Genomic DNA, 22,737 nt, shown 5'->3' with positions numbered 1-22,737 from the left:
AGGCACTCTTCCTTCTCGCAAATCTTTACTTCTTTTAAGGTTTGACAGGAAGACGAAGTAATAGGGTAATAAACCATCATTTCTCCCTTAAGGGGATCTGACCTGACCTCAACCCCTCATGTGCCTAATCCAGATGTCCATTCATATCCCCTATAGCAATCCTGTGACTTCTTCCCGTCCACCCAACACATTCCAAAGCCATCTGGCTCCTACAGATAACCATTAACTTCTGATATAAAAACCAGTCTCTTTCACCCCTCAGATATTATACTGCTGAGTATAACAATGTTCCAAGTTTAACCCAGAATCTAACAATCATTGCATTTGCATAGTGGCATAGAGCAGTAGAGTGGAGCCATCTACATTTTGGTATTTCATGCAATTCTACATAATTTTGAATAATGACTGGAGACTTTAGCAGAATGTTTTTTAATACCACACAAGTGATCGAAATGACAGGCTACTTTGACACTGACAAACTGAGATCAATAAAATCAACAAGGCTGACCATGTCACATGCTGACCACATGGATAGTGGCACGTGAATGAGTGTTGCAAAATAAATGTACACATACATGTTCTTCAATCATTGCACCCACACTGCTCACGAGCGTCAGCGTAGCCAGGCGCTAAAATAGGTCTTGGTTCTATTTGGGACGCTTGACGAGCTGCAAGTCCCGCCTCTCCCATCTCCTCATTGGTTTTTAGGAGCATATACCCACGTGGGTGATTGAAAGATGAACTGAGGTCCACACTCCAGTCCAGTTGGTATTGGTAAGGCACCTTAAAGTTGGTTGCCAATCGCCATATACAGTCCAAAGAAGAAGCCTGAAGGAGGAGAGTTGACTAGAAACGAACTCGGTTTACACTTTTATCTGTGGATTACCTGTCAGAGTAGAGAACCTTGTGCGTTTCAGGTAAAATAGCAACCCAATGTTTATATCCAAGGACAAATTAGCTAGCAACAGCAAGCTAAATTGCCATAAATGTTGAGTGCTTTTTGACCTGTCCCCAAATTAATAAAGTTGGTTCAGAGTTAATTTTGATATTTCAACCTGCGTGTCCTGATTGCGTCTAGTGTGGGTGGAGAAAATAAACATGCGAGTGGTCTGGTCAGCATGTCAGCCTGCAGTCCAAACACGTTATTTTTATCCCCTCGGCCCTTGTGCCACTTTCCCTCGGGGGAATCCACGAAACCGGATGCAGTTTGATTGCCATCTTAAGTCGAGGTCCAATTCACTAACTTTTCCCCCTCGGTATGGAGACAGATACCTGCCAAAAGGTTGAACATACGTATGGTTAGGATCGTAAGAAAATCCATAAGTAAATTGTTAGGATCGTAAGAAAAGCCATGTGTGAAACATGGAACGTAGTGTTAAAATAGATCTGTAAATGTACAAACCCTATGTTGACTATGAATGAACATTTATATGTTCAATTCTTATTTTAGGTCTCCCTTTACTCGGCTACAGATCTTTTTTATTCTGTACTTTTCTATGCTTACAAACTTTTGTTAGTAATGTGGCATCTGCTATGATGAAATTTCACATTTACTTTCACGTTTCACGCATGGCTTTTCTTACTATCCTAACGATTTACGTATGGATTTTCTTACAATCCCAACGATATTTACAGTGGGGAGAGCAAGTTTCCTACTTACAAAGCATGTAGAGGTCTGTAATTTATCATAGGTACACTTCAACTGTGAGAGACGGAATCTAAAACAAAAACCCAGAAAATCACATTGTATGATTTTTAAGTAATTAATTTGCATTTTATTGCATGACATACGTATTTGATACATCAGAAAAGCAGAACTTAATATTTGGTACGGAAACCTTTGTTTGCAATTACAGAGATCATACGTTTCCTGTAGTTCTTGACCAGGTTTGCACACACTGCAGCAGGTATTTTGGCCCACTCCTCCATACAGACCTTCTCCAGATCCTTCAGGTTTCGGGGCTGTCGCTGGGCAATACGGACTTTCAGCTCCCTCCAAAGATTTTCTATTGGGTTCAGGTCTGGAGACTGGCTAGGCGATACATGGCCCCATCCATCCTCCCCTCAATACGGTGCAGTCGTCCTGTCCCCTTTGCAGAAAAGCATCCCCAAAGAATGATGTTTCCACCTCCATGCTTCACGGTTGGGATGGTGTTCTTGGGGTTGTACTCATCCTTCTTCTTTCTCCAAACACGGCGAGTGGAGTTTAGACCAAAAAGCTCTATTTTTGACTCATCAGACCACATGACCTTCTCCCATTCCTCCCATTCTCCCATTCCTGGATCATCCAGATTGTCATTGGTAAACTTCAGACGGGCCTGGACATGCACTGGCTTGAGCAGGGGGACCTTGCGTGCGCTGCAGGATTTTAATCCATGACGGCGTAGTGTGTTACTAATGGTTTTCTTTGAGACTGTGTTCCCAGCTCTCTTCAGATCATTGACCAGGTCCTGCCGTACAGTTCTGGGCTGATCCCTCACCTTCCTCATGATCATTGATGCCCCACGAGGTGAGATCTTGCATGGAGCCCCAGACCGAGGGTGATTGACCGTCATCTTGAACTTCTTCCATTTTCTAATAATTGCGCCAACAGTTGTTGCCTTCTCACCAAGCTGCTTGCCTATTGTCCTGTAGCCCATCCCAGCCTTGTGCAGGTCTACAATTTTATCCCTGATGTCCTTACACAGCTCTCTGGTCCTGGCCATTGTGGAGAGGTTGGAGTCTGTTTGATTGAGTGTGTGGACAGGTGTCTTTTATACAGGTAACGAGTTCAAACAGGTGCAGTTAATACAGGTAATGAGTGGAGAAAAAGAAAAACTAACAGGTCTGTGAGAGCCGGAATTCTTAATTGTTGGTAGGTGATCAAATACTTATGTCATGCAATAAAATGCAAATTAATTACTTAAAAATCATAATGTTATTTTCTGGATTTTTGTTTTAGATTCCGTCTCTCACAGTTGAAGTGCACCTATGATAAAAGCAATTACAGACCTCTACATGCTTTGTAAGTAGGAAAACCTGCAAAATCAGCAGTGTATCAAATACTTGTTCTCCCCACTGTAAGTTCAACCTTTTGGCAGGTATTTGGCGCCATACCTCGGCCCTCGATTTAGCTCCATTTTTGGCATGTTATAAAAAAGTATGAAACTATCTTGATTAAAAATATATATATGGACATTCATTTTAGCTTAGGCAAATTGGCTTAGTCTCATAGTGAGGAGCCTATAAAACATGGTTAGGTCATAAACATGTTTTTTGGAATTCTGAAATGTATTGGAATAAATGACTAAACTATAAAACTAGCTAGCCAGCTATGGGTAACTGTAGCTAGCTACCTGACAGGAATGCTAGCTAGTTACATTAACTTACAAGGTACATTAATAGCTTTAGGTTGGTTGTTTTTTAAGCTCAACTTCAAAGATTTCCACCAAGGACGTTTCCTCTGTGATCGTCGCTCTCCTTTGCTTGGGTAAGGGACATTTGAGATACATTCAGATTTGACCATGTAAAACATCATTCAAGGGCTGAGGGTTTAGTGCCGATGGCTGTCTACTTTGAGTTTGAAACGCTGCCTTAAAATAGCAGTCCCGGGCTGAAAAATCTACTTTTTTATATGCATTTTTTAAAACAAATTAACAAAGAGGCTACTCGAAATTAACTTTGATCACTTTTATTAGAATTTTTACATTGCAGAAAGTCTAAATTATTTTTCAAACCAAGAGGTACCAGATCCAGCCAAATATGTCCCAGAACAAAACAGTGCGGGATTCGGCTCAAATTAAGCACCGGCAACTGATAGATGCACACTCACTACATGTTCATGCTTTTTAAATGTATGCAAATTGTAAAGCCTTTTGACTGTAATGTCTTTTTCTTTATATGTCGGACCCCAGTAAGACTAGGCGTCACTATGGGGATCCGAATAAAACTAATCAAATCATAACATTGAAAGTCATTGCAATCTTCCTCAAAAATAATGTTTTATTAGTATCAGCATTCTGTGATTTAGTAGTCATAAATAAACAATGTTAAGGAGGGGTCTGTGTGTGTGTGTGTGTGAAATCGGCTTATTGTGCAACTTGTAAAAAACACATATTGAGAGAAGACAAAAATGTCCTGACCAAGCTTCTGATTATCATACATATTTATTTTCAAATCAGATCTTGTGGACATTGGTTCTTAGGTATGTGTGTGTTCTGTTTAATCTTCAGTGGGTGAATTCAAAGTCTGTCATCATCAGAAAGAAAAATGAAAGCGAGGGAAGAAAGGTGCATCTCATACAAAGGACAAAAAGAGGACACTACTAAGAAGAGAGCGCCACACACACAGACACACGCAGCCTTCCCGCTATAACATTAACACAGAGATTGCTCATCAAGTCTTCAGTCTACACAGACGATCACTTCTCACATGAACAAAGTCCTAGGCTGCATCCAAAATGGCACCCTTATTCACTATATAGTGCACTACGGTTGACCAGAGCTCTATGGGCCAAACATGGTGCACTATATATTGAATAAAAGGTGCCATTTGAGTTGCAAGCTATGAAAGTTGACGTTTCAGTTTGTATGTTTCTTTCAGCAGGCAGATGCAGCACTGAGTCGGAGGAGGAGCCTCAGAGATGGAGGGATGGGGTGGAGGGGTGCTAGGTCCCCCTGGCGGAACCCACTGACATGGTAACTTCCTGTAAGACAGAGGTCTCAGGGGAATGTTCACATGTTGGTGCTCATTCGTGATTGGCTGTTGGCAGAGTTAAGTTCGCCTTGGCTTCCCTCTCTGGGAGGAGACTGGAGGGAGATCGAGAGGGAGAGAAGGAGGGAAAAACAAGGTTGAGTGGTGGACGTTCTGGTGGACGTTCTCTATAAGCTAAGTAGGGAAAAATATATCTTAATTCTCATCCTGCATGCTGATGTGTACCAGTTTTCAGACGTAAGAACACATACAGTTAACTGCCAAAATAATAGAAACACTTGAGGAAATGAGGGATACAAAGTATATTGAAAGCAGGTGCTTCCACAGAGGTGTTGTTCCTGAGTTAAGTAATAAACATCTCATCATTAGCCATTATTTTGGCTACCATGGTTATTAGGCTTGGGTATTTGGAAATAGCCACGGGATGGTTTTTCAATACCGTCAAAACCGCTGAAACTATTTCTTTGATGTTTCCCCCCCCAAAAAAATAATCATATTAATAGCTACTTTTTAAGTAAATACCTGCAGTCAACTTGGGCAAAACGTTAGGAGATAAAGCAGATTGTGTTCTTCATTTCACCTGTCACATTATGAAGCTTTCCATAGTTCCCCAGAACAGTTGAGCCAGTCACGTGTTTGTAAATAGCACAACGGGAGAACGCAGGAGCTGATGAGTCCAGCTGTGTATTGACAGGGGTCGCGTTTTATATTGAAAGTCAGTGTTTTTTTTTTCATAATACAGTTATGAGGGGCGTTTTCCTTCACAGAAAATACATTAGTGCAACACATTCGGCAGAAAATATACTGAACAAAAATAAAACGCAACATGCAACAATTTCTAAGATTTTACTGAGTTACAGTTCATAAGGAAATCAGTCAATTGAAATAAAAGTAAATAGGCCCTAATCTATTGATTTCACATGACTGGGCAGGGGTGCAGCCATGAGTCGGCCTGGGAAGGCATAGACCCACCCACTTGGCAGCCAGGCCCACCCACTGGGGAGCCAGGCCCAGTTAATCAGAATTAGTCTTTCCCCACAAAAGGGCTTTATTACAGACAGATATACTTCTCAGCAAAACTTGAGACATCTGTTTGTGTGACATTGTGTGACAAAAATGCACATTATAGATTGGCCTTTTATTGTTCCCAGCACAAGGTGCACCTGTGTAATGATCATGCTGTTTAATCGGCTACTTGATATGCCACAAATGTCAGGTGGTTGGATTATCTTGGCAAGGAGAAATGCTCACAAACAGGGATGCAAACACATTTCTGCACAAAAGTATAGAAAAATAATGTTTATGTACATCTGGAAAATGTCTGGGATCTTTTATTTCAGGTCATAAAACATGGGACCAACACTTTACATGTGGCACTTTTATTTTTGTTCAGTGTAGCTACCCAGATATATATATATTTTTTAAAGTTAACCCGCGCTTGCTATTTTCCGCTGTTGCTATGCCCAAGGCTATTAATCCCTACCGCCAGCAAGTGAGTGCAGTTTGCCGTTCAAGACGTGATTTGCATCTCTGGGTAGCCCCCATTCAGTGGACTGCTATGCCCTCGGCAGGCTGCTTTTGCATCTCTGGGTAGCCCCCATTCAGTGGACTGCTAAGCCCTCGGCAGGCTGCTTTTGCATCTCTGGGTAGCCCCCATTCAGTGGACTGCTAAGCCCTCGGCAGGCTGCTTTTGCATCTCTGGGTAGCCCCCATTCAGTGGACTGCTATGCCCTCGGCAGGCTGCTTTTGCATCTCTGGGTAGCCCCCATTCAGTGGACTGCTAAGCCCTCGGCAGGCTGCTTTTGCATCTCTGGGTAGCCCCCATTCAGTGGACTGCTATGCCCTCGGCAGGCTGCTTTTGCATCTCTGGGTAGCCCCCATTCAGTGGACTGCTATGCCCTCGGCAGGCTGCTTTTGCATCTCTGGGTAGCCCCCATTCAGTGGACTGCTAAGCCCTCGGCAGGCTGCTTTTGCATCTCTGGGTAGCCCCCATTCAGTGGACTGCTAAGCCCTCGGCAGGCTGCTTTTGCATCTCTGGCGTAGCCTCCACTCAGAGCTGTTTTTGTTGTTTCTATAAACACCTTACATTTGTTGTGATTTTAATTTGATTAAACGTATTTGCCAATTTAAAAACAATACAGCCAAGTTGATTTAATGCATTTACATAATTGAGGATGACGCAAAGTGATACACCTAATAATTTACAATTTAAGTAGATAAATATTGATTATGCCCCAAAATAGCCTACATTTTTGCCATTGATTTAATACAGTATATATCTGAGGCAATCCAAATCAAAATGTATTTGTCACATGCGCCGAATACAACAAGTGTAGATTTTACAGTGAAATGCTTACCTCCAAGCCCTTAACCAACAGCGCAGTTCAAGAGGAGTTAAGATAACATTTACCAAGTAGACTAAAATAAAAAGTGATAATTAAAAGTAACATAAGAATAATAATAACAAAGCTATATACAGGCAGCACCGGTAAATGGTTCCTATGCAGTGAAAATGGCACTAAACCCTTGTTCATCCTGTACATCAGGCGGCAGCTGATAGAATGTCCGTTTGTGAATTCTCAGAGTGGAGAAGTGCAACAGAAGCACAAAATTAGTCTGATGCCGAGCAGAAATTACAATAAGGATTTCAGATCCGTTTACAAAACGCTCGTTAGCATATTTAGCTAGCAGCCTCGATGGAAGGTGACTGACTATAACTTGTGCAAATTTTTGGAGCGACTGTGGGGGAGAGGGATAGAGACTCCACTGAATCTAAGGTATTTTATTTCAAAACCCCTGACGTGTGGAAATGAGCTGTGGTGGGTGGCTGAGAGGAGAGGGGGGGGACAGCCTGGAGAGAAGACGGGGTGGACCAGAGGGCAACGAGAGAGAAAATGAAAGGAAGACAAGCAGAGATGGGAAAGAGACCGAAAGAAGAGAGATACACTGAACACTGAAAGGGAGGCTGTTTGAGGCTGTTGTGAGGGATGTCCATATCCCAGAGGGAGAAGAGCAAAGAGAAGGCTGCCATAAAACCCCTGGGAGATCCCATGCACAGCGGTACCTTGACGTGTATCTGGTTGCGCAGCACAGCAGCTCGTAGGATCATGGCTTTGGCTCGCCTCTGGAACTCTTTGCCCATGTGGATTGACTTCTCAAACGTGTGGCTCCGCTGATCGACATCCCGCGCATACAGGATCTAAGATGAGGAAAGAGAGTACTTCATCGTCTGTCTGTAGAGAAACGTGCTTGGCATCTCAAAGAGAGAAGGGAGGAGAGAGACATGCTGGGGATAAGAGTGATGTGACAAACCATTTGGATCACTGTCAAATCAATATACCATGTTGCATTACAAGTCTTGCATTACAAGACAATGAAAGAGTGATCTGAGCTCATTTTGTGTGCATGTGTGTGTGAGAGAGATGGGGGTGGATATGTGTCTTGACTCTTGAGTGTGGGTTACCTTGCTGTGAGAGTCTATACGTATGTGTGTTACCTTGCTATGAGAGTATATACTTGTGTGTGTGTGTGTGTGTGTCCTTGCTGTGAGAGTCTATACGTGTGTGTTACCTTGCTGTGAGAGTCTATACGTGTGTGTGTGTTACCTTGCTGTGAGAGTCTATACGTGTGTGTGTGTTACCTTGCTGTGAGAGTCTATACATGTGTGTGTTACCTTGATGTGAGAGTCTATATGTGTGTGTGTGTTACCCTGCTGTGAGAGTCTATACGTGTGTGTGTGTTACCTTGCTGTGAGAGTCTATATGTGTGTGTGTGTGTTACCTTGCTGTCAGAGTCTATACGTGTGTGTGTGTGTTACCTTGCTGTGAGAGTCTATACGTGTGTGTGTGTGTTACCTTGCTGTGAGAGTCTATACATGTGTGTGTGTGTGTTACCTTGATGTGAGAGTCTAGACGTGTGTGTGTGTTACCTTGCTGTGTGTGTTACCTTGCTGTGAGAGTCTATACGTGTGTGTGTGTATTACCTTGCTGTGAGAGTCTATACGTATGTGTTACCTTGCTATGAGAGTATATACTTGTGTGTGTGTGTTCTTGCTGTGAGAGTCTATACGTGTGTGTGTGTTACCTTGCTGTGAGAGTCTATACATGTGTGTGTGTGTTACCTTGCTGTGAGTCTATACGTGTGTGTGTGTGTTACCTTGCTGTGAGAGTCTATACGTGTGTGTGTGTGTTACCTTGCTGTGAGAGTCTATACATGTGTGTGTGTGTGTGTTACCTTGCTGTGAGAGTCTATACATGTGTGTGTGTGTGTTACCTTGCTGTGAGAGTCTATACGTGTGTGTGTGTTACCTTGCTGTGAGAGTCTATATGGGTGTGTGTGTGTTACCTTTCTGTGTGTGTTACCTTGCTGTGAGAGTCTATACGTGCGTTGATCAGTCCCTCCAATATGAGCTGGGTCAGTTCATCCTCCAGAGATAACACTGTGGTGTTGAAGGACTGGGACATCTTAGTCATGTCTGCAGACACGTACGGGCTGAAGTACTGACACACACACACACACACACACACCCGCATGAAAAGTACAGAGATACTGTCGGCACGCACACACATGCCCCTCACCCACACCACTATACCCACTACACCTAAACAAAACAACAGTATAGATTAGAGCAGACCTTCCTGCAAACACACCCAATAATACTGGCCATGGGAGCAGGGGACAGGAACTGCTGAATGTTTCATGTTCATTTTTTGACTACATATTTATAACATTACACCAGCGTAACTCACACAATCATCCCACTGTGGTAAAACAGAAAAGGCACACCAAGATGTTAAGTAGAACTAATTTAGTGCATAGATTAAATAACATTAGCAGAACCACCATTTTGGTGCCATCCACTACCTGCTGGTCCAGTTAACCCTGGTTGTCCATCCACTACCTGCTGGTCCAGTTAACCCTGGTTGTACATCCACTACCTGCTGGTCCAGTTAACCCTGGTTGTCCATCCACTACCTGCTGGTCCAGTTAACCCTGGTTGTCCATCCACTACCAGCTGGTCCAGATAACCCTGGTTGTCCATCCACTACCTGCTGGTCCAGTTAACCCTGGTTGTCCATCCACTACCAGCTGGTCCAGTTAACCCTGGTTGTCCATCCACTACCTGCTGGTCCAGTTAACCCTGGTTGTCCATCCACTACCTGCTGGTCCAGTTAACCCTGGTTGTCCATCCACTACCTGCTGGTACAGTTAACCCTGGTTGTCCAAAGTGGCAGCCAATTGACACCCTAGAGCTATGGTCAAAAGTAGTGCACCATATTGGGAATAGGGTGCCGTTTGGGACTTATCCCCTGTAGATGTTTGCCGCTAGGGGTCAGAGTTATTCAGAATCCTCAGCTAAATGTAGTTTTGATCGCTGCCTGAGCTATAAGTATGACAGAGAGAGAAGTTTTGTATCTGATTCTTTCCCTCCAGACGCATGATTGCCTATTATTTAAGTCGATGGGGGAACCCTTGATTGACAAATTGATTATTAGAACTCAACCGTAGTTGTGAGTGTTCAATGAAGACAACAGAATACCCAATGGTGATGTTCAGTATTATATGGAGTACTGGAGAATTTTTTTTCTGTCCCATCTGTCTCACCTGTATGAGAGCTCTGTTCCTGATCAGTGTGTAGAGCGTCTGTACGTGGGGGGCCAGGTACATGTCTAACAGCAGGTTATCCTGAGAGAAAAGAGGGTGGCAGTCTGAATTTAGGACAGCTTTCAAACACGTGTTATCAACATCATCATCAACATAATGAAAACGCATCATTGTTTTCAACGTATCAAATCATGTTACTTGCTTTAGTTACTTTGTTTCATTCCCGTTTCCAACTTCTACTCTACCAGTTTTGTGGTATTCACACCAATGCATCATTAGTATTGATTACTGATCTTACATCTTTAAAACATCAATCTCACCTTGATCTCGTCCAGCATTTTGAGACAGGAAGCGTACTTTGACTCGTAGAACTTAAAGATGATGTCACGGACCTGAGGTTCCAACTCTAGGAATAATTTAAAGGAGCTGGGACGACAAAGACATGACGGTAGACTGTTGGACATCTCAATTACGATACATGAACACACACAGTTTATACAGCAGAACACAGGCGTACACACCTGCTTGAGATGACGTTTTTCTGCAGCTCCTGTCTGTCAAAGGTGGCGAGGGCACACATCCCTCCATACACAGCTACATTACTGGTGGACAGGAGCTGGAGACGCACGCACACACGCAATCAATAGCGCCATAAAGTACAGGACATTGGAACATCAACAGAAACAATAATTAGCATTTGTCTAGTAGCAATTGTTGATAAACAATAACACATTATGGAGAACTCTCCATTCATCAACAGCAACATTTAGTTTTTTTAAATATGTTCTTACTTTCTCTGGTAACAGGGGACTGCGAAAGTACAGAGTTCACTTTTAAAAAGGCAACTCAGGGAAGTCACAGACTTCACCTTTAAGATACTACACAGACAGAAAGACAGGCAGACAGGCAAGCCGACAGACAGGCAAGCCGACAGGCCTCAGTGAAGTCACAGACAGGCAGACTAACCTCAGCGAAGTCACAGTGGTCGAAGGAGGCCAGCAGGAAGCACTTGGCTGCTTGTTTGTACTTTCTGGAGGCCAGCTCTGCTAGGCCTGGGGGACAGAACCACAGACAGACGGGGAGGAGGAACAACAACGAGAGGTCAAATTAAACTGGGGAGAAAACCCGGTAAAAGCACAATGGATTAGTCGGTTTAAAACTAATCCATTTTCATTTAAACAAAGTATTAGCATGAGCGTCTGCACCCTTTAAAGGTTGGCATCTGTTGTTAGCGTGTTTGTTGAAGGTTGGCATCTGTTAGTGTTTTTATACCTTCTAGAGAACGGGTGAAAACACTTACAGTTGAAGTTGGAAGTTAACATACACCTTAGCCAAATACATTTAAAAACTCTGTTTTTCACAATTCCTGACATTTAATCCTATTAAAAATTCCCTGTTTTAGGTCAGTTAGGATCACCACTTTATTTTAAGAATGTGAAATGTAGGAATAATAATTATTTCAGCTTTTATGTCTCATCACATTCCCAGTGGGTCAGAAGTTTACATACACTCAATTAGTATTTGGTAGCATTGCCTTTAAATAGTTTAACTTGGGTCAAACGTTTCGGGTAGCCTTCCACAAGCTTCCCACAATAAGTTGGGTGAATTATGGCCCATTCCTCCTGACAGAGCTGGTGTAACTGAGTCAGTTTGTAGGCCTCCTTGCTCACACATGCTTTTTCAGTTCTGCCCACATATTTTCTATAGGATTGAGGTCAGGCCTTTGTGATGGCCACTCCAATACCTTGACTTTGTTGTCCTTAAACCAAATGAAACTGCCTATTTCTGAGGCCCAGAATCTAGAATATGCATATAATTGTCATATTAGGATAGAAAACACTGTCAAAATATTGTCTGTGAGTATAACAGAACTGATATTGCAGACGAAAACCTGAGGAAAATCCAACCATGATGAAACCTCTCTGTTCCATTGCATGCTTTCCCTCCAATTAAAGGGATATCAACCAGATTCCTTTTCCTATGGCTTCCACATGGTGTGAACAGTCTTTAGACATAGTTTCAGGCTTTTATTCTGAAAAATTAGCGAGAAAGATCACATCGCGTCATTGGATGGCTGGGTGCCAGCAGAGTTTTGCATGCGTGACCGGCTTGGAGCAGACATTTTCTCTCTCACTCCTATTGAAAAAGCTACGGTCCGGTTGAAATATTAACGATTATTTATTGTAAAAACAACCTGAGGATTGATTATAAAAAACGTTTGACATGTTTCTACGAACTTTAAGGATACTATTTGGAATTTTCATCTGCCCCATCGTGACCGCTCGAGCCTGTGGATTTCTGAACATAACGCGATTTAAAAATAATCTTTATGGAACAAAAATAACATTTATTGTGTAACTGGGAGTCTTGTGAGTGCAAACATCCGAAGATCATCAAAGGCAAGAAATTCATTTGATTGGTCACGAAAGTCAGAAAAGCAATCTACTTTGCTGCTAGCTGTTTGTAATGTTTTGTCTGCTGAGAGAGATGTCCTAACATAAACGCTTGGATAGCTTTCGCCGAAAAGCTTTTTGAAATCTGACACGCCAGGTGGATTAACAACAAGCTAAACTGTGTTTTGCTATATTGCACTTGTGATTTCATGAAAATTAAATATTTTTAGTAATTTAATTTGAATTTGGCGCTCTGCAATTCAGCGGATGTTGACGAAAATGATCCCACAACTTTGGAAGTATGCTTGGAGTCATTGTCCATTTGGAAGACCCATTTGTGACCAAGCTTTAACTTCCTGATTGATGTCTTAAGATGTAGATATATTGAAGCAACATCATTTTCCTACCTCATGATGCCATCTATTTTGTGAAGTGCATCAGTTCCTCCTGCAGCAAAGCACCCCCACAACATGATGCTGCCACCTCCGTGCTTCACAGTTGGGATGGTGTTCTTTGGCTTGCAAGCCTCCCCCTTTTTCCTCCAAACATAACAATGGTCATTATGGCCAAACAGTTCTATTTTTGTTTCACCAGACCAGAGGATATTTCTCCAAAAAGTACGATCTTTGTCCCCATGTGCCGTAGTCTGGCTATTTTATGGCGGTTTTGGAGCAGTGTCTTCTTGCTTGCGTAGCGGCCGTTCAGTTATGTCGATATAGGACTCGTTTTACTGTGGATATAGATACTTTTGTACCCGTTTCCTCCAGCATCTTCACAAGGTCCTCTGCTGTTGTTTTGGGATTGATTTGCACTTTTTGCACCAAAGTATGTTCATTGCTAAGAGACAGAATGCATCTCCTTCCTGAGCGGTATGACGGCTGAGTGGTCCCATGGTGTTTATACTTGCGTACTATTGTTTGTACAGATGAGCGTGGTACCTTCAGGCTTTTGGAAATTGCTCCCAAGGATGAACCAGACTTGTGGAGGTCTACAATATTCTGAGGTCTTGGCTGATTTCTTTTGATTTTCCCATGATGTCAAGCAAAGAGGCACTGAGTTTGAAGGTAGGCCTTGAAATACATCCACAGGTACACCTCCAATTGACTCAAATTATGTCAATTATCTTGTCAGAAGCTTCTAAAGCCATGACATCTTTTTCTGGTATTTTCCAAGCTGTTTAAAGGCACAGTCAACTTAGTGTATGTAAACTTCTGACCCACTGGAATTGTAATACAGTGAATTATAAGTGAAATAATCTGTCTGTAAACAATTGTTGGAAAAATTACTTGTGTCATGCACAAAGTAGATGTCCTAACCGATTTGCAAAAACTATAGTTTGTTCACAAGAAATTTGTGGAGTGGTTGAAAAACAAGTTTTAATGACTCCAACCTAAGTGTATGTACATTTCCGACTTCAACTGTTGTACACAGCAAATTGGCCATTGTTACCTACATGTTGATTTTTCAGTGTGTTAAATGAACACTCATTGGTGTAAAATAACCCCAGTTTTGTTGTTAATACTAGAGTTGAATCAAAACCACACGCATCATTGTCATATTTCCCAGTATGCTGTTTTGCAGGCAGATTTTTTCAAATTGCTTGTTTCAATATCTATGTTTGTGTACATTGATTGAGTAATTAATCTTATGCTTCTCAAATATAAAAAGGACATATTTCTAAACTAATCCAATTTAGTACTTACTACTGAAATGGTTGCTCCAGTTTAGATGCTTTAGGTAGTCTCAAATCTTAGTCTTAGCCTACCCTGGCAGTCATTGTGAATGCAGGTTGTGGGTGATTTTTTGCCAAAGTTTGGATATCCCCACACTGGCTGGATTTCAATAGGAATTACACATCAATTTGCAAACCAGCATAATGTGACTTGCAGGCATGCTGTGGCCTGTAAGACATTAGTTTCAGGCCACTTTATTAGGGTAAAACTAGGACCTAAAATTAAGGCATATTAAATAAGTATTATATTGTGTTAAAGGCCCAGTTTTTCCTGTGTTTTGTATAAAATTGTGCAACAGCTGATGAAACTAACACTTTAAAAAGTGTGAAAAGATTAGATCAGTGTTATTTCCTGAGAAAGGTTCTTGAGAACCTTCTAATCAGCCTGTTTGCATGGGCGGGAGTTTCGGCTTGCCTGGTGACACCACCAGGCGGTAAATTGGTGAATAAATAGAATTTGTAATGTGTTATTATTCAAATGACAATAAAGCTACTCAATTCGTCATTATGTTCTTCATTCTCTCTGGTAAATTTTACATACACAAAAACAAACATTTGATATCTGTCCCGAAATGCAATATATTTTTACTTGAAATCAAATATTTAGTCAAATCTCCAGAATTAGTCAATAACAACAAAACATCTACGTATTCTTACAACTCTATCATAGGTGTATACCACTGTAATCCCTGACTTGATTATATTTATTTTATTTGAGGTACTTTAACTTTTGAAACACGTAGTGATTTTTATTTACTTGCTTTATTTTAATGTTATTGTATGTTTAAGAAAAATATATACTTGTAGTGATGTCCTATTTCTATTTGCTATTATTGTAATTTGAAATGTAATAAAAAATAAATACAAATAAACATAGAGTTCAAAATATATATATAAAGAGCTCTCTCCCAATAACACCCAGTATAAGTTCCCTTCCCTACCTCAGACAGTCCTGGCAAAATTCTTGCCTGAGCAATCTTTTTTTTTTGCTAACAAGCGATTTTTGTCCATTTTAAATGGAAAACTATTACAGTAAGGTATTTCATTGTTATCTAGAAATGATTTGATATACAAATGGTTGCATTGGGCTTTTAAAGAATAGCATTTTAAGGTTGACATAATAGCTTAGGATCGGACTTGGTCAGTGGTGGAAAAAGTACCCAAATGTCATACTTGAGTAAAAGCAAAGACACCTGAATAGAAAATTACTCAAGTAAATGTCACCAAGTAAAATACTAATTGAGTAAAAGTATAAAAGTATTTGGTTTTAAATATACTTAAGTATCAAAAGTAAATGTAATTGCTAAAATATACTTAAGTATTAAAGTAAAGTATGAATAATTTCAAATTCCTTATATTAAGAAAACCGTAGGCACAATTTTTAGTTTTTGTTTTAAATTTACAGATAGCCAGGGGCACATTCCAACAGTCAGACATAATTTACAAATGAAACATTTGTATTTAGTGAGTCCACCAGATCAGAGGCAGTAGGGATGGGCAGGGATGTTCTCTTGATAAGTATGTGAATTGGACACTTTTCTATCCTGCTAAGCATTAAAAATGTAATGAGTATTTTTGGGTGTCAGGGAAAATGTATGGAGTAAAAAGTACATTATTTTACTTAAGAATGTAGTAAAGTAAGAGTAAAAGTTGTCAGAAATGTAAATAGTGAAGTACAGATACCCAAATATTTTTGCTATTTTTGCAACCGGAATTCTGGGCAGGTAAGCTGGCGGTCGTGCGAAAATGCTGGGTTTTGATGAATAAACAAGTTGTTGTAGGTGTGTCGAGGTTTGGCCCCTCAGTGGCCAATCAGAAAGTGCTCCATGGCTAAATATGTGGTTGCTTCAAGTTGTGCATTTACAGTCTTTTATGTATTGCGTTGTTATCAACTCCAATTCAAATGTTAGTCCATTAAATAGCCTGCCCCATATTTGCAAAATATTTTGAACATGTTTGCAGTCCACATTGTTCTAATTGCATTCACACTGATATAAGGGCCTGTTGTAAATTGTAGTCTGGACATGGTAAACATAGTCAATAAGTAAGATTAAATTCACTAGGCTATTGATAAGGCCTAAAAAAATACAGTGTACAATTATAATCAAATTCTAATAAATATTTTACTTGTTTTAAAAAGGTAATGCCTGAAACTGTATTTAGACACCATAAAGGCAGACTATGAAGGGTTTTATGCACAGCCAAACTTTTCACAGGAGCTGGATAAAGTGCCAATATACAGAGAGCGGGGGAATATCCACTCACCATTATACTGCTATAAATGTCATGTTTTATAAACATCATGGAACCATCTTGGCGATCACATTTGCACTGCTACAGAAATAGCATTGCATTTGAGCCATGTATGTCCTCACCATAAACCCATGGATGGTAAATCTTTCTAATAAGTTAATTAATCAAATTAAACAAAAACAATCCGTCTTTTAAATTAACAACAATATTTCTAAATAGGATCGTGTCAGAAGCATGATGTCATAAATCACATATCCTGTGCCATGAGCATAAGGCACTGTGTGCACACGTAGGCCTAAGAGCTTTGGCAGGAGGCATGGATGTTTGTCCTATCCACTGAATATAGCTTATCAATAGTATACACTAACCCTCCTTGCTCTGTACATCTCTTTGTAGCACAACAAAGAGTGAATTACCTGCAGCACATTTTAATTTGGTGAGGACTGACTGACTCTGGCAATCTCTCTCCCCTCGTTGCTGAAACAAAAAGAACAAAGATATTTCCTCAGTAAAGAAGAACACTTCTGGGTTTGTCTTTTAGAAGACAGTAGAAGACTTAAGCTTTCTCTCTCAGAGGAACCAATAACTTACCTCTGCTATCTCTGGAGTGGATTCAGCTTTGCTCACATAACTAAGGACGTGGGACCAGTTCTGGAGGTAGACGCTAACCTGATAGATGAAAACACACATTTCAGTAAGAAAGCCTACAGGACACACATTTCAAGACTGCCCTCTAGTGTTTGTCAGTGGAGTTAATCAGATAACAGAGAAAGCAAGAGTTCAAGCGAGTAAGGGAGAGAGAATGAAAGAGAGAGGAATATAAAATCATATTGGTCACATACAGTGGTTAGCAGATGTTATTGCAGCGAACTGTGTAGCGAAATGCTTGTAAAAGAAATTGCCTTGGGGCTAGAAGCTCGGCTGCCGTCTCTATTGGCGCCCTTAAAAAAAATATCCCTTCTGCTCTCTGGACAAAAAATAATACATCAGAACATTGACCACTAACTATAATGGTGACATACCTTGATGACATTAAGACACATGTTTATTACATGCTTGGCGCTAGTGCAGTAGTCTCGGGCTCTGGAGTAGCACTTGAGGGCGTTGCTGAGGTCACCGCAGTCCAAGTAGTGGTCCCCAAGATCATCATGACCCCGCCTGAAGTGAAAATAAATAGCATGGAGAGGGTTCGGGTCAATACCAGAGGGGTGGAAGGTAGCCTAGCCATTAAGGGCGTCGGGCCAGTAACCAACTAGGTGGAAAATCTGTCGATGTGCACTCGAACGTAGCACTTAACCCTAATTGCTCCTGTAAATCACTCTGGATTAGAACATATGCAAAATGACTGAAATGTCAAATATAGGCAGGAACGGAAAATGTCTGTTTCTCCCCCTTTGGCCTGAACAAAACACTATGCAGAATGACTGATCTACAAATGAACTTTACAACTTTTCATTGCAAATTACCTTACATTAAAAACGAGTACTACTTGTCAACTACTCAGTGATTACTTCTAAGTGATCAATATTTAAAAATCAATCCAGCACCTTACTCAGGCCGATCCTCTTGGAGGTGAGGATTATTCAAATCGGGTTTATTATCTACTTGGTGCTAACAATCGTAGCTTCTCCAATCCACCTGATGCTCTCTTTGATGGAGTTGCCTTTGTAGTTCTTCAGGTCAGTGTCCAGTTTCTCCAGTTTGAGCAGGGCTTTTTTCCTGGTCGACTCAGCCCACGCTGTGTCTAGAGGAGGGGGATCGACTGCCCCGCCCTCCACAACGGCATCTGTAGCCACCTGGACCTCTCTGAACACACACACACACACACACACACACCTCAAATGAATCAAACACTCAACGAAAACAACTGAAGACACTTTCCAACAACAGGCTAAGCTAGGCCCGAGCGACAGCTACACGTACCTGGTGGCCTCTGTGAGTTTGCGGTGGATCTCCTCGTACACGTCAACGTTGAAGGTCCTGTGGATGAAGGACAGGGCCATCTTCAAGGCTTCTGCCCGGAGCTGGGGACAGTGCTCTGCTATGAACTGCAGCCTCTCAATGCGCATCAGACCACTGTAGCTGGACGCATACTGCTCCAGGTCCTAGAGAGAGAAAGACAGAGACACACACACCTCAGTGAGTGAGATTTTTCACTCAATATTACACATACCGATTCTATAGATTAATTTGATCTCAGTAGAATGTGTAATTTGTGTGGTATTGGAGTCCAGTCTACAGGAAACAAGTGGGCTTTTAGAAAATTAATAGGGGAAAACCCTGGATAGATTCATACCAGTGTGGGGTTTTCCACCACATAGTTGACATCTGGTGCATTGTGCTGGTCCTCTTGTGGGTCAGCATCTATCTGCATGGGCTCCACAACCCCCTGAAGAAGAGAGGACATACACTGAAGTGTCATATAACAGTGTGGAACAATCAACAAGGGGAATACTGACTGCAATAGGCCTGTCCCCGGCTAAACAAAATATTGGTTGACCTAGAGGGAGTCCGATAAGCAATTGATTTGATTGTGCCCATCTGGGCTCAGACTTGTTGCTCTGTTTTTTTTTTAAAAGACAGCGAGTGACTGTGTGACTAGCACCTGTTGTCACTCTTTCCTCCCTGCTGCAGTCACCACCAGTGTTTATCGTGTTGGGAACAGCAAAATGGAAGCAGAGGACAAGACAAACTTGAAACAGGGGTATGTTTACTGGTTGCTAATGAGGTAAATGGGGAAGTCAGATGTGTGGAATAAATTTCACTAGTTGTGGAAAATACTGGAGATCAAAAAATTCAAGGTAAGGAGCAGGCACTGCTTACATATTATGTGTTCCAATGTGGTGCTCCAAACAGGTGCGGTTAGATTACAATATCATTTTTCTGACCGTTTGGAACAATGTAAACAAAACAAATTATAAGCATACCAGAGAGTGTGTTGTAACATTTTTTTTGAGAAGCCTTTATTACAGCAAAGACTAAAAACAGTCGCATTCATTCATGAATGCAATTTCCAAAATGGAACAGTTTATTGTTTAAGCTAATTATTCAAGGCTTGCTTTATTTTAAAACTAGAATGCTTGATTGCATTTCAAAGCATGAATGTTTCGTATGCTGTGTGATGACATGAATGAATAAATGATACAGTAGCCTATATAAAGTATTGAAATACAGGCCTAAGTAAGTTACGGTATTAAGACTAAACAGGATGTACTCTTTGGCCTACAGCTTGATGGTGGTTATACAAGGCTGCTATATTAAGCCTACTAATGATATTACTTATTAGAAATGATGATAATAATATAAATGACAATAAGAGGACAAGTAAAAGGCGTGTTACTACTTGCATTATTTTTCCGACCATTTGGAACAGTGTAAACACTAACTAAATTATAAATAATACCAGAGAAAAGTGAAAAGCCTTTATTACAGCAAAGCAAAGAATTCACAAAATTTGGGAACTTGTTTACTTAACATGTCATTGAGTCAGGCTTGGTGCTCACAGAATAAGTAGGCTATTAAACAAACACTCAAACAGGCAACAGAAGCAGGATCGGTCTTATTTCTGTACATATACAGTACCAGTGAAATGTTTGGACAAGGGTTTTTCTTTATTTTTGACATTTTTCTACACTGTAGAATAATGAAGTCACCAAAACTATGATATACCACATGGAATCATGTAGTAACCAAAAAAAGTGTTAAACAAATCAAAATATATTATATTTTAGATTCTTCAAAGTAGCCACCCTTTGCCTTGATGACAGTTTTGCCCACTCTTGGCATTCTCTCAAACAGCTTCATGAGGTAGTCACCTGGAATGCATTTCAGTTAACAGGTGTGCCTTGTTCAAAGTTAATTTGTGGAATTTCTTTCCTTCTTAATGCGTTTGAGCCAATCAGTTGTGTTGTGACAGGGTAGGGGTGGTATACAGAAGAAAGCCCTATCTGGTGAAAGACCAAGTCCATATTATGACAAGAACAGCTCAAACAAGCAAATAGAAATGACATTGTATCATTACTTTAAGACATGAAGGTCAGTCCATGGGGAAAATTTTGCAAAAACCATCAAGCACTATGAAGAAACTGGCTCGCAAGAGGACCGCCACAGGAAAGGAAGACCCAGAGTTACCTCTGCTGCAGAAGATAAGTTCATTAGAGTTAACTACACCTCAGATTGCAGCCCAAATAAATGCTTCACATAGTTTAACAGACATCTCAACATCAACTGTTTGTTCAGAGGACTGCATGAATCAGGCCTTCATGGTCAAATTGCTGCAAAGACCACTAAAGGACACCAATAAGAAGAAGAGACTTGTTTGGGGCAAGAAACACGAGCAATGGACATTAGACCGGTGGAAATCTGTCCCTTTGTCTGATTAGTCCAAATTTGAGAATTTTGGTTCCAACCGCCATGTCTTTGTGACACAGAGTAGGTGAACGGATGATCGCCGCATGTGTAATGCCCACCGTGAAGCACAGAGGAGGAAGTGTGATGGTGCTTTGCTGGTGACACTGTCTGTGATTTATTTAAAATTCAAGGCATATTTAACCAGCATGGCTACCACAGTATTTTGCAGCAATACGCCATCCCATCTGGTTTGCGCTTAGTGGGACTATCATTTGTTTTTCAACAAGACTGACTCAAAACACACCTCCAGGCTGATCAAGGAGCGTGATGGATTGCTGTATCATATGACCTGGCCTCCACAATCACCCAATTGAGATGGTTTGGGATGAGTTGGACTGCAGAGTGAAGGAAGAGCAGCCAACAAGTGTTCTGCATAGGTGGGAACTCCTTCAAGACTGCTGGAAAAGCATTCCAGGTGAAGCTGGTTGAGAGAATCCCAAGAGTGTGCAAAGCTGTCAAAGGCAAAGGGTGGCTACTTTGAAGAATCTCAAATATAAAATATATTTGGATTTGTTTAACTTTTTTGGTTACTACATGATTCCATATGTGTTATTTCATAGTTGTGATGTCTTCACTATTATTCTACAATGTAGAAAATAGTACAAGTAAAGAAAAATCCTGGAATGAGGTGTGTCCAAACTTTTGACTGGTACTGTATGTATGTATGTATATATATATTTTTTTGCTGCTGCTGCTGCTCGACCAAAAGTCGAGTTGACTAAAAGAGATCACGGTCGACCAACAGCCTATTGACCAAACAATCGAGGGGTCAGCCCTAGTCTGCAACCAGGTTAACAAGGTAATCAATAGTCATACACTAACGTTACACTCCCACAGTGGCCAGATCGCGCATGTCCTACTGGATATTTACATTGGAGACACAATGTAAAATTTAAAAAAGGGCTTGCTAAACTACTAGCTGACTTAGCTAGCTAGTTAAATACCCCATGACTGTCAAGTGTCTGAACTGAAGCCATAAATTACCAGCGAACAGCTTCCTGAAATGCATAGGCACCTTTCTCAAAAACGAGTAGATCATTCTAACACTTAGTTGGTATGGAATAACAATGAATGGAAATATAACGCTGTATATTTAGCTATATGAACTTGCGAAAGTTAGCCTAGCTTGCCAGTACGGCTAGCGGCCCTAACTAGCTACTCAATTGATCATTGCAAGGAGGCTCTCGTGCTTATCGAATTTTCCTCGCTCCAAAGTAAACGCGGGCACAGCCTTCTCCACGTGCATCCCCGCCACACCGTTGCTGGGTAAAAATGCATTAAAATCGATTATTAATTACCTGAAAGTTGAATACTTGCACAGGCAACGGCATCTTTTCCCGTTGCTGTCGTTCTGCATCAACAGCGGTTATCACATCCGGCGCATGGGTTCACAGCAGGGATCGTTACGTAACGACGTCTGCTCCGCTCCAGATGTGTCGGATGCAGACGAAAAAAAGATGAAACTCGACATGGTCGAAAACTGATAGGTAGCCTAGCTGTAGCCTGGGGTGTAATCATTTCTCCAAACAGTTTGCTTCCGTTTAAGAAAAGTTTTGCAACAGAATTGGCGTAATGAATACACCCTTAGGCTACTATGCTACAGGGACAGATTCATTATGCGGAAATCGATCCGCCATTTCCTGGTTGCAAAAA

General features: G+C 41.2%; 1 protein-coding gene across 1 annotated transcript; it reads right to left on the bottom strand.

Moving 5' to 3' along the window:
- Positions 1-3,656: 3,656 nt before the first annotated feature.
- On the bottom strand, positions 3,657-22,466 carry LOC139381931 (COP9 signalosome complex subunit 1-like). The gene is made up of 14 exons (XM_071125803.1): positions 22,383-22,466; positions 18,971-19,063; positions 18,598-18,779; positions 18,313-18,480; positions 17,697-17,832; positions 17,266-17,343; positions 17,091-17,151; positions 11,263-11,348; positions 10,818-10,912; positions 10,617-10,722; positions 10,297-10,377; positions 9,054-9,191; positions 7,757-7,891; positions 3,657-4,787 (listed from the first exon to the last, which is right to left on the bottom strand). Exons 1-14 carry the CDS (start codon positions 22,413-22,415, stop codon positions 4,713-4,715), a joined length of 1,467 nt encoding a protein of 488 aa, XP_070981904.1. The 5' UTR covers positions 22,416-22,466; the 3' UTR covers positions 3,657-4,712.
- Positions 22,467-22,737: the final 271 nt, after the last annotated feature.

The sequence above is a fragment of the Oncorhynchus clarkii genome, chromosome 23 (assembly GCF_045791955.1).
Source record: "Oncorhynchus clarkii lewisi isolate Uvic-CL-2024 chromosome 23, UVic_Ocla_1.0, whole genome shotgun sequence".
Lineage (NCBI taxonomy): Eukaryota > Metazoa > Chordata > Actinopteri > Salmoniformes > Salmonidae > Oncorhynchus > Oncorhynchus clarkii.
The sequence above is the reverse complement of the archived record's forward strand: the minus strand, read 5'-3'. Positions and strand labels throughout refer to the sequence as shown.